General features: G+C 54.7%; 1 protein-coding gene across 7 annotated transcripts in view; it reads right to left on the reverse strand.

Moving 5' to 3' along the window:
* Positions 1–1,090: 1,090 nt before the first annotated feature.
* Positions 1,091–12,843, reverse strand: part of DHRS12 (dehydrogenase/reductase 12) — a 40,323-nt gene continuing 28,570 nt past the window's right edge. For 2 of the 7 annotated variants that reach the window (XM_024999805.2, XM_024999807.2), the window contains 3 exons: positions 8,291–8,352; positions 6,931–7,035; positions 5,343–6,815 (listed from right to left, as the gene is read on the reverse strand). In XM_024999805.2, coding sequence (XP_024855573.1) covers positions 6,300–6,815; positions 6,931–7,035; positions 8,291–8,352 — 683 coding nt within the window. In that variant the 3' untranslated portion in view covers positions 5,343–6,299. The other 5 variants (XM_010810673.4, XM_059892003.1, NM_001100313.1 and 2 more) reach the window with 5 other exon arrangements.

Genomic DNA, 12,843 nt, shown 5'->3' on the forward strand with positions numbered 1-12,843 from the left:
GCCATGCCCTCCTCCAGGGGATCTTCCCTACCCAGGGATGGAACCCACATCTCTTACATTTCCTGCCTTGGCAGGTGGACTCTTTACCACTAGCGCCCCCTGGGAAGGGCCAGTGGGTGGGGCAGCTGAATGGCCCCCTCCTCCAGCCTGCCTGTCAAAGCACAGCCCCACCCACACCCAGCACTCCAGCGCCCCCTACTGTCCTTCAGGAAGGGAGCGATGCAGGCTGGTGGAGCCGGTGCTCACGGCCCTTCCAGGCAGATCCACCAAAAAGCCCCTTTCTTGGAGCTCCCTGGCTAAGAGCCCGATCTGAGCACCTCAGACACCTCCGAGGCCCGGCATGGTGGGACTGGCTGAGCTGTGCCCGCCCCTCCCCGGGTCCTCCTCCTCCGTTGATGCCGAGTTATGTTCATTTCCCCTTGAACTTCCAGAGTGTATGTAGAGCTTTCCTCCGGAGAAGTCAATGGCACCCCACTCCAGTACTCTTGCCTGGAAAATCCCATGGATGGAGAAGCCTGGAGGGCTGCAGTCCACGGGGTCGCTGAGGGTCGGACACCACTGAGCGACTTCACTTTTACTTTTCACTTTCATGCATTGGAGAAGGAAATGGCAACCCACTCCAGTGTTCTTGCCTGGAGAATCCCAGGGACGGGGGAGTCTGGTGGGCTGCCGTCTATCGGGTCGCACAGAGTCGGACACGACTGAAGTGACAGCAGTAGCAGAGCTTTCCTAAATCTGTTCACCGATTGTGTTAGAGCTCTCCCTGTTTCACTAAGACATAAAATGCAAATAATTTAAAAGTTTTACCAAACGGCAACACCAGATTGCCAAGTGCATAATTGAAGCCGCTTCTAATCTTAGCACCTGTAAACCAGGCCTCCAGTTACTGCTTGTAAATAAACACTGACCCTTGGTTCCGCCTCGCCCCTGAAGCCTCAGGGCCAGGCCAGGGCAGTGTAGCATCCCCTCCTTCCCCCTCCTTTCCCCTCCCGGCCCTGCTCCCCTGATACTGACAGTGACACGGAATCTTTAAGAAAATCACACTCACAAATCAAGGAGAGATTTACACAGAAGAAGCTACTGCGGAAAATGAAGGTTCACTTGCTCTCAGCCGCAATCATGTATTTTAAAATAAAAGTTTCCATCCTGGACTCCTCATTGCTACAGGGGGTAATCTTTAGGGGTTTTTTTCTCCCCCCATGAATTTTAGCACACTTGTCAGTTAAATGCTGATGTTAGTAGCTAACACGTATCAAGTCTTTATGACACACCAGGCATTCTGCTAAGAGCATTACAAGTGGTAACTCACTGAATCGTTATAACCACCCCATGAGGTAGGGAGCACTCTAATCTCCGCTGACAGGGAAAATGAGGCCCCCAGAGGGTAAGTTAACCCAGCTGCGGTCCCATGAGGCGGTGGTGAGTCAAGCTTTCAGTACTAGGCTTTATATATAAAGAACGGGACTAATTTCTGTGACTCCTGACGGAGAGGAAACCAGCTCAAAGCACAGCCGTGGAAGATGGGCCGGTCTACGGCGGGGCAGGAGCAGTGGGGTCTCCTCGCTGGCCACTGGTCCGCACCTTGCCGTATTTCCTGAGGCAATTCCGGCTCCGTGTTGGGTCTAGCCTGGGCTATTTAAATCTCCGAGCCAGCTCTTCCAAGATCTCAATGAGTTTCTCCTCTTCGGCCGGTGAGGACGATGTCCTCGCGAGAGGCAAGTGTGTGGGCGCCGGTTTCCGGTCTGTAAACGTGAGAGAGAAACACAGTCAGGAGCGGCAGGGCCGGGCCTCGGGTCAGTTGTGAGCGGCCACTGCCGGGGGTGGGGGCCCACACGGGAAGGGGGTCGGCCACCCCTGCGCTCAGGGTCCGCGGGGACAGTGAGGTGCTACAGAAGGGAGGCTGAGGCCGGGCGGCAGGCTGAGCGCCGACAGCTGGCGGCAGGACTCCAGGAGGCTGGCTGGCGGCAGGCAGGGTCCCCAGGCCTGGGTGCCGGCTGGTGGGGGTCGGGGACCCGGGAGTGTGGCATATTTGGTCTGGCAGGTGATAGTGAGAGAGGGTACAGCCACCCTCCTGGCCGCCACAGGGTCCCCAGAACTCCATCACAGCTCACGCAAGCGTGGCCACCTCCGAGGCGGGAGGGGAACCTCCACCTTCTTTCCTCAGCCTGCCTGCTCTTCTCAGATCTGCCTGTTGGGATCCCGCCTGGGTAGGGAGCAAACGCTGAACAGATAGCCACCCCAGCAACAGAAAAGCAGAGATTCACTCCCAGGCCCTGGGCTCCGGCAAAGGAGCTTCCAGTCTCCGAGGTGCCCCACAGGTCCAGCCGTGCCCAAGACACTGAAGTCAGGGGTTACAACCCCAGGACTTACTTCATCCTCACAGGACCCACTGAGTTCGGGAAGGCGGATGCAAAAAGCCGGGAGTGCAGAGCCAGAGGTGAGGCCCTTCCCAAAATAACAGGCCAAGGAGCCGTCCCCCGAAGGCAAGCCAGCACATCAAGGGGAAGGGAGACAGCCCCTCCCCACGCAACCAGGGAGAGAGGAGGGTCCACCTCCAGACACCCTCGGGCTGTGGTTCAGAGAGAAAGTCACCTTGGAAGAAGCAGCCGCTGGGCTGGGCGGTGGCAGCGGGGGCAAGGGCCAGCCACAGCACCGTGTCCGCGCCCTGGGCCTCGGAGCGCAGCCTGGCCCCCAGCCTGGCGTGGAAGCCCGGCATCGACAGCCGCACACCTGCGGGGAGGCACACACAGGGCCGTGAGGACAGCGCCCTCATCCTCAACTGAGTTGGCTGCTTTAATACCAAAATAACCACGCGGAGTTGGAATGAGATCACCAACTGCCCTCTTTCCACTTCAAAACAGTGTTCATGCAGGCTGTCGGCCCAGACAGGCCTGTCCCCTGGGAGCAAAATCCCCTGGACCTCCGGATTCCCATCCTGATAAATGAGGGTCACACCTGGGGGCAAAAGGGGATCAGACTCCCCCCGTCCTGGGGGACCCATCTTCTCAAGGCTTCTGATCCTCCCAGGATCCAGGCTGAGTGTCCTCTGGGCTGTGAGAGTGTTCTCTGCTTTTTCAGCGAGGCGTGTTGGAACAAGGGAAGGGACTCTTTCCTCCCTCTCCCTCATCCTCCCCAGCACTGGCTGCAGACTACACCACCCCACACACACACCCCCATTTGCCCACAGACCTCGGGGAACACAGAGTCTTTACAGTTAGCACTCTGGGAAGCACAACTATTCTCTCATGAAGCCAAAGAAAGAAAAGAAAGAGAGAAAACAACATTGGAGAGATGTAATGAGATCAGAGGATTTCAGAGAAAGGATCATCTAAAACAAAATTTAAAAATAAACGTTTTTACTTTTTCCCTTTACAGAAACAGTACTTGCTTATTGTGGGAAAATTAGGGAATACTTCTGATGAGTAAACAGCAGGCATTTGAGTCCCCCGTTGGGCTTCCCAGGTGGCGCTAGTGGTAAAGAACCCACCTGCCAGTGCAGGAGACGTAAGAGACATGGGTTCAACCCCTGGGTCGGGAAGATCCCCTGGAGAAGGGAATGGCTACCCACTCCAGCATTCTTGCCTGGAGAATCGCATGGACAGAGGAGCCTGGCGGGCTACAGTCCATGGGGTCAAAAGGAGTTGGACACAACTGAAGCGACTTAGTGCTCACACACACATCATACCACTCGGGGAGGACGAGTGTCTGTGGGCTCAGGCCCTTCCCCAGCCCTCCCTCTGGACACTGAGGCCCAGTCAGCAGCCTCTGAGAAGCCCAGTCTTGGCCCTGTGACCTGTGGACCACAGATGGCTGACCGCACCCTGACCCAGATGCTGGACTCAGGTGGTGACCTTGGAGCGCAGACTCGGCCAGCGCACAGGTTGATGTGAGGACCGTCAGGGTGATGTCCTGCGGGGATGAGAGGCTGGTGGTTCTCCACTGGCTGACGGAGCTACCTGGTCAGGCAAGGCTGGGCACGTCTCCCACCAGGAAGTGACACAAGATAAGAAGCCGCCCTCTCCCAACAGCCCTGGCCCGAGGGCCTCCTGGAGTGCTCGGCGGAGGACACCCCCCCTTTCCATTTACAACAGGAGGCTGCCAGATGTCCTCAGCTCCCCCCGCCCCCAACCGGCAGGCGGGCCTGCTGCACCTCCCCCCACCCGGTCTCCGTGGGATGCAGTGGGGCACGATGCACCCCCTTCTCCATGGGGACGTAGGTGTATCAAAAGTAAGACCAGAAGGCTCTAAGGTCTGAGGGCCCGATACCTGCATTTAATGAGATAGCACTGTTTGCTTCCCATAGACATTTATCCGCAGCGGTGTTCAGGGCTGAACAGATGTCCCGTGCAGGTGTTCCCTAATTTATCAACCTACTCTCCGAGCACCAGTGCTGGGACGAGCAACCTCATTTTCCGCATCTCTTAGGATGAATTCCAAGGATGTAGATGCAGATATTAAGGCCTCTGCTAAACCAGCTTTCGGAAGGTGACAGCAAGTGTATGAGAGCCTGCCTCTCACTAGACTGTGGCCGGGCCCAGCCGGGACGTCCCAGCCCCTCTGTGTGCCTCAGTTTCCCCAGATGTAAATGGGCATGGTGGTAGTGCCCACCCCAGGAGGGGGTGAGGGCACAGGCGATGGTATGGAGACAGCACTGGGAGCAGCTCTGAGCCCTCGTGTCCCAGGCGTTCTGCCACGGCTGCTGTTTTCAGTTCCCTTGCTGGGGGAGGAGGAAAGAGCTACAGAGCCCAAGTGATACGCCGAGGTCTCAGAGGTGGGAGGGACTGACCCCGCAGAGAGTTCTGTTCTCCTTCCCTCTTTTTCCACGCTTCCAGAGAATTCCACCTGCCCCCTTGTGATTGTTACTTCCCCTTGTGCATTCACTATTTCTAGAAACCCAGGCAGTGGGAAGGTGGCCTGGCCTATCCCCACGTCCCCAGCATCTCCCATAACACTGGGTGTGGACCAAGCACCCTCTGTCCCGAGGGAGGGGTCCCCAGCCATACCCCAACCCAGGCGCCACCCACTCCCTGGGCCATGCACACGTGGGGCAGACTGACCACACCAGCTCTGCCTCTGAGGACCAGGCTTCTCCCTCTCCAGTCCCAGTCTGCCTGGCTCCCGCAGAAACGAAGCCATTCCTCATCCTCCTGATACCAGTTCTAGGTCATTCCTGGGGAGAGTCCGTCCTGCGGCCGCCCAGATATTTTTAGATGAAACGTGGGCGGCAGGGAACTTAAAAACCTACCTGGGGTGTCGACCCAGCCGGGATGCATGCATGAGAAGTGGATGGCCGGGTGCGCTCGGGCCCACCGCTCCGTCAGAACCACCTGCTGCCTCTGGACGGGGTGAGGGTGAACAGATGGGAGGGGGAAGCAGGGGGGCTGAGGGTGTGCAGAGCCCCCGTCCCCCGCCCTCCACAAAGTCAGATCGCAACTTCCTCTAGAATCATCGGCTCTTCACCCAGCGAGCTCTGGCTGTGACCCAAGGCTGCGTCCTGGCCCCGCTATCTGAGACGCAGACAGACCAGCAGCAGGAATGAGGCTGCCGGTGGCCTGGGGGCTTCGCCCTCCCTCCCCCGAGGAAAGTACACCCACAGTGCCCTCTCGCTGTTACCGTATCTGCTGCTGGACGCGAGTGCGGTGGGAGCACAGAGCACCCCCGGCCCTGTGCCCTGCAGGCACTGAGTGGGTGTCTGCGGACACGTGAAGGAACCTTGGAGTGTGGGAACCGTCCTGAGAGGCTTAGAGAATGCATCTGCTGCAAATTTCTTTAAAAATCGCCAAGTACCCCCACATAAAGCCTCAGCTGTGTGGAGGCCACTGCCCCCTCCCAGGGCGGTTAGATTACATTTTACAAAGAGCTCCACCTGGGCCCCATTTATGGAGTGAGTGCTTTGTCCCCAGGTTCTCCAGAAAATCTGTAGAGAAGCCTGGTGCCTCTGATTGGTGGGATGTTGAGTCATGACAAGTCACCCACCAGGAGCTGGTCTGGGGGTTGGTGAGCGAAGGTGGGGCAGAGAACTGGGGTACAGAGGGAGGGGGGTGGGACAGGACTCCTCTGTGAACAAGAGGGAAAGCTGTGGGCGAGGGCAGCTTCACAAACCACCAGGGAGCCCCCCACCAGGTGAACTGAAGGGCAGGAACGGTGACTGTGGCAGGTATACAGCCGGCTCCTAGAACAGCTGTGATAAGCTGAGACACAGAACTTCCTGTTCCGAGTGGCCATGAGACCAGACCTCTGAGCTTTCGTGTCTTCAGAACTGGATGTGCATCCCCCTCAGTGGGGCTTCCCAGGTGGCGCTAATGGTAGAGAACCTGCCTGCCAGTGCAGGAGACATGAGAGACACAGGTTCGATTCCTGGGCCGGGAAGATCCCCTGGAAGAGGGCATGACAACCCACCCCAGTATTCTTGCCTGGAGAATCCCTTGCACAGAGGAGCCTGGCGGGCTACAGTCCATGGGGTTGCAAAGAGTCAGACACGACTGAAGCAACTGAGTGCGTACCCCACAAAGGGAGCCAGAAACCCAGCACGGTTCTGGTGGTATCCATCCAGCCAGTGAGCAGGGGCTGCCCAGGGGGAGAGAAGGGACCCCCTGGGTCCATTTCCTCTCTGAGCCACGCAGGACAAGGAGCCTCTGCTGGGTCCTGCTGTGGGGATCACCTGCTCTCACCACCCTCCTTGTGGGTCTGAGATATTCGGGAAGAGAGGTGGCAGCTTTTGTGGCTCCTCCTCGGGGTGAGCTGAAGCCCCGCACCTCCACCCTGGTCCAGGCAGAGCTGAGCTGGGCTTCTGATGGAGAAGAGGATTCTCTCTCCTGTGAGGAACATTCAGGTGCTCTGGGAATTAGATCCAAGCCATTGTGTATCCCAGAATAAGCCTTCCATGGAGAAGAGCCCAGGAGACCGTGTTGAGAACAGCCCCTCGCTTACTTTGTTCTGTGCATAGACCATGGTGCCATCGAACGCTGTCCTTTCTGACTGCGGGTCATCGGTGTTCAGTTTCTGAACCAACATTCCTCCAGAGGACACTGTTATCTGCAGTAAATGGAGATTTGTGAAGAAAAGTTCGTAATACCTTCCCATCCCCCTTCTCCATGTATCTGTTTCTTATTGCTCTTGTGACAAATGACCACAGACTAAGAGGCTTACAAAAGCGCAGGTGGATTCCCCCCAGCTCTGGAAGCCAGAGGTCTGAAATGTGTCTTGTGGGGCTAAAATCGAAGTATCAGCAGAGACCTTCTGACAGTTTGAGGGGGGAATTCCCTCCTTGGCGTCTCCGGCTTCCGGAGGCCATTCCTGGGCCTCGGTTTGTGGCCGTACCACCCTGACGACCTCTGCTTCCATCCTCACGTCTCCTCTGACTCCGGCCCTCTTCTGAGGACCCTGCGGCTGCACTGGCCCACCTGGATAATCCACGAAACCCACCCCCCATCTCATGATCCTTCACTAATCACATCTGCAGAGTCTCTTCTGCCAGGTCAAGGTGACACAGCCCCAGGAACTGGGACCTGGACCTCGGGGATCCAGGGAGGTCATTATTTGCCCCCCACACCCCCCACAGCAGAGAGAAGGCAGCCTGCATAAACTGCCCTCTTCCTGCCTTCTCTCATTTCTGTCATGTTAACCCATTAGCCGTTAACTCCATAGCTGTCCCCTCCCACTAGAGTGGCAGATTCTCCAGGAAATATACCCACCCACCCCTGCCTGCCTCCCCAGCTCCTCCCTTTCCCAATGCTTTGCCAACTCTCGGATGACTTTGGGGAGGAGACTTTGGTGAGGGCTGGGGTTTTGAATGTGGCCCTTTGCATGGCTCTGCCTCCCTTTTCATGGGCTCTGTGTGCAACAACCCAGCCAGGATGAGAGGCAGGAGCAGGGGATGTGGAGGAGCCCCTGAGAGCAAGAGGGAGCTGGGTTGACAGCCGGCTCCCAGGAAGCCTCTACTGCCAGAAGGGGCATCCTGGAAGCCCAGGCCGTGCCTCCGGAGCTCCGCAAGTATGCATGTCCATGGGACAAAGCCCCAGGCTGACCCTCACCTAGGCCTGGACCCCTGCCCGCTGCATCAGCAACTCCCCAGATCCACCTGGATGCTGCCTGGGCCGGCACACCACTGCCGGATCTCAGGTTATCAAACCTCAAGGCCTCTGGACCCTGGGGGCCAAATTTGGCCCTGACTGTGGACGTGGACAGCACGCCCCCACCTCAGGACAGTTGGGGCCGCAAATGTAGGACCACTGATTGCCCATCCGGGACAGAGTTGCTGACTTACAAGACATCCCCAAAGTCAACTCACCACTCTGGGGTCGTGTTCTTTCTCCAAGACAGGGATCAGGGCGGTTGTGAGAACATATACACCTGGGGGGCACAGAGCATTCGTGAGGTCTCAGGGGCCGTCGGGGGCTGGGACCCCTCCTGTTAGATGGCCCTGGGGTGGAGGCGAGGTGGCGCCCTTACCTGACTCCTCCAGGTGAGCGGGCTGCCTGAGCCGCAGTCTCCTCCTCTTGGAGGGTTTTTATTTCAGCATGGAACCAGCCCTGTATTGCCATTACTCACTAGCCTGTCCCTTCTCCAGCCTCACAGGGGTTTCCTTTCCCCAGGATTGGAACAAAGATGCCTTAGAACCTCAGACACCAAGACGAAAAGATGTCCACACCAGAGAAAGAAAAAAAGCAAACTGCACAACAGTCTGTGAGCCCGCTTTGAGGAGGAAAAAAAAATGTATATAGACACACGTGTTCATTACGTCTAGCCTGTACATGGAAAAATATGAAGCGGAAACAGGACACGCAGCAACACGGCTCAGGCCCCAAGGGTGGGATTAATAAAATATTTCCTTCCTTTACTGGACATTTCTGTACGGTTTGAACTTGAATATTTTTACAATGAGCATAGCATCTTACGATTATTTCTGTAATCATAAAGCCATATATATAACATTTTTAATGAAATGAGGAAGATACTGTTGAAGTGTTATTTGACATGGAAAGATATTCACAGTATACGGAATGAAGCATTATACAATGGCAGGAAGAACAGAATTCCATTTTTGTGAAAAAAGGTGTGTCAAAATGAGGAGAAAGTATCTGCAAGGATGATATTTTGGTGCGCTAAAATGTTTAAAATGCTTCTCTCTGAGTGGACAGTTATTATGTCTAAATGTTAGTCTCTCAGTCATGTCTGACTTTTTTCAATCCTGTGGACTGTAGCCCACCAGGCTCCTCTGTCCATGGGATTCTCCAGACAGGAATACTGGAGTGGGTAGCCATTCCCTTCTCCAGGGGATCTTCCCGACTCAGGAAAGGAACCCCAGTCTCCTGCATTGCAGGGGGATTCTTTACCATCTGACCCACCAGGTTATGTCTATGTTCTTATGTTTATCTGTATTTTTTTTCCCCAAACAATGAACATATATTACCTTTTGTTACGGGGTGGTGGGGGGAGGGGGAGCAGGTTTAAATGAAAGCCCCGGACTCTTTCCTGAGTCACTCCTCAATTCCTGCCTGACCAGCTCTCCCCACCTGGAGCCCAGCACGTGTCCCACCCTGCACCCAAGCTCACGGGAGCAGCCTGGCACTGTGGGGAGGGCACTGGGGGAGCCAGCAGTCTGGATTTGAGTCCTGGTTGGCACCTGCCAGCGGTGCGACCAGGGGCAGGTCGCCGGACCAGTACAGCCTGGGTTTCTTGCAAAAAGGAGATGACAGCTGGCGAGCCCACCTCCTGACATCAGAGGGTTTGTGCCTGAGAACTGGAATGCTCTCTGTGGGCACTGGTTGTTGCCATTTTCTTTATCATTATTACTATTATTATTAGCGATTCTCAGTTGTGCCTGTCACCTCACACAGCATTCTCAGTTCTCCATACCCCAAATCGTTGCTGGAGGGGCCAGCCTTGTTAATATTTGTGCTTGTTTGTTTTTAATATTCATGATTTTTAATGTCTGGTGAATGCTGGGCCTCCGACAGCTGTTCACCTCCATGCGGTGGCCTTAAACCCTTCCTTTGCATTCACTGCTGGTGACTCTCTCTCTGATTTAATTTGCGAGAAGTAGAAAGGACTTCTGCCAAAAGCTATCAGCCCTGCCACGACAGATAGTCATAAATGACTCCTTGGCGGAAAGGAAAGGAAAGCTGGAAGCAGGTTCCATGCGGAAGCCTTCACCCTCTCCCTGAGAGATTCCACTGCTTCCCTCCAGGATCAGACTTGCTCAACCCGCTGACCCAGCACACCTCCAGGATAGATGAGAGCTGGGGGGCCCCTTTGCGTCTCTCCTCAAAGCCCAGGAAACAGTGATGTGTTTTGTTTTCTGCTTCATCCTCTGCGAGAATATGCTGTATCCATTTAGATGCTAGTAGAGTTACCCTGTGGGGTTTCCCTGAGCCACCAGGGAATGGTAAAGAATCTGCCTGCAATGCGGGAGACGCGGGTTCAATCCCTGGGTCGGGAAGATCCCCTGGAGAAAGGAAATGGCAACCCATTCAAGTATTCTTGCTTGGAGCATTTCATGGACAGAGGAGCCTGGCAGGCTACAGTCCATGTGGTCACAAAAGAGTTGGACACGACTGAAGGACTGACACTTTCACATTCAGAGTTACCCTGTAGGAAGATTAGCTGGGCCACTCATCCTCAACTGTAAGGCACAGCCAGGTAGTAGGTGCTTTCTAAAAACTCCTGGAGAAACTGCAGTTTTTAACAACAGGCCTTCCGGGGCCTCTTCTATCTTAAAAAAAAAACACAACAGATCTCCTTGCAGGTCATCGCAGAGTGCTCATCTCAGTGCTGAGTGAGGACCTAGAAGGGGAGGATGGTTGGGGGAGGGGAGGAGATTCAAGAGGGTGGGGATATGTGTGCACCTATGGCTGATCCATGGTGTTGTACAGCAGAAACTAACAACACTGTAAAGCAACTACACTCCAATTAAAAAAAAAAATCTCCCTCATTCCAAGTTCCCCACCCTACTTCCTGGGGCCCAGCTACACCCCCAAGCAGATCTGAGCCATCATGCACGTTTTTTTGCCTCCTGGGTCTCCAGCTTTATGATTTCAAAACACACGTGTCACTCTTCACACGCAGCAAGCATTTCTCCCCTCTCAGAAGGAGATGAAGCCTCTCTTTCCAGCCATAAGCAATTTAGAATCCTCCAGCCTCCTAGCCTCCCTTCTGAGGCCCCTCCTATGTACCTTCCACATCTTTTCAGGCCAGCAAAGAGAAACACAAGAAAAATCTGCAAAATGCCCCATATAACTTCCTTGTTCCTATTCCCTCCTGCCTATAAAATTTCTAGCCTTGTACAGCTTTTTCATGCCCCATCTACTGCTTAATGGATGCTCCCCAAAATTATCAATCTCTGATTAAAGCCAATAAGAACTTTAAAAAAAAACTGCTCAATTAATAACATAAAAATGTATAAGTAATATGTATGTATATATTTGGGGTCCCCTGGTGACTCAGATGGTAAAGAATCTGCCTGCAATGCAGGAGAGCCAGGTTCAGTCCCTGGGTGGGGAAGATCCCCTGGAGAAGGGAATGGCTACCCACTCCAGTACTGTTGCCTGGAGAATCCCATGAACAGAAGAGCCTGGCGGCTACAGTCCATGGGGTCACAAAGAGTTGAACATGACTGAGTGACTAACACTTTCACTTCATGTATATATTTATATATTTTTTTAATGAAAAGAATTGGAATTAAGACAATCCCAAAGAGGTTCTGTGACTTTTCCAAGTTCCCAGCAAGTCCATGCAGAGTGGAAAACAGATGGCAAATCTTTTTTTCTTTTTAATCTCTTTCCTTGAATCATTAAACCACAGAGTCTCAGCCTACTGAAGTGCCAAGGGAGTAGGAACGATTCCCTTGTCTGCAAGTCACTGTTCCCCAGGGATGAACTTGGCGCCAGGAGCTCCTCGCCCAGCTCACAGATCCTACCACCAGCCCGCTGTGAACACAGGCCCCAAAGCCCTACAACGCTCCAGGCTCCCAATCAGATTAAGCAGAAAACTCCTCCACCTGGCATGCTGGACTTCTTCCGGAAATGTGCCCCCCCACCTTGAGGGGTGACCCCCGTATCCTGTTTATCACAACACACACCGAGTCGTGACCCTGGGCCTGGCACTGTCGTTGAGCCATGTGGCCTCGACCACATGGACAGAGCAGACTGAGTTAGAGGTGACCCCGATCTTAGCAGGAGACCCGGGTTCAATCCCTGGGTCGGGAAGATCCCCTGGAGAAGGAAATGGCACCCCACCCCAGTATCCTTGCCTGGAGAATCCCATGAACAGAGGAGCCTAGTGGGCTACAGTCCATGAGGTCCCAAAAGTCGGACACGACTGAGCGATCAGCACTTTCTCTTCTTCCTGACCTGAGCTGTGCCAGTCGAACTCTCCCTCCAACCATGTGTACACAGGACCCTTGACTCAGCGGCCCCCATATTTGGTCCGTGCGTATGGACAAGCAGATACAGGGAGGGCTGGGACGGAGTCTGTGGACAACGGTCCCAGAGAAACGGAAAGTTCGCCCGGTCCTCATGCTCTCCTGTCCTGTCCCTGACGCCCCTCCAAAGCCCAGCTGTGCCTCCACCACTGAGTTCTATGAAGGCCATCCTTGCGTCCCCCTCCAGGAGATCAATTCTGTTTAGTCAGCTTGTGTGGGTTCCTGCTCCTGGTAACCAGACAATCGCTGAGACACTGGGCTTGTCTTAGCTAGAAAACCCACCCATTTGCCTGTGACATCAGCTCATGGGAATATCCCTGGGAAGGCACAGGCAGGCTCTGCTGGAAATGGCTGTGGGTGTCTTTGGCCATTTCAGTGCTATCAGGAACCAGTTCTGTAACTTCTGTTCCTCCGAGACTGAC

The sequence above is a fragment of the Bos taurus genome, chromosome 12 (assembly GCF_002263795.3).
Source record: "Bos taurus isolate L1 Dominette 01449 registration number 42190680 breed Hereford chromosome 12, ARS-UCD2.0, whole genome shotgun sequence".
NCBI lineage: Eukaryota > Metazoa > Chordata > Mammalia > Artiodactyla > Bovidae > Bos > Bos taurus.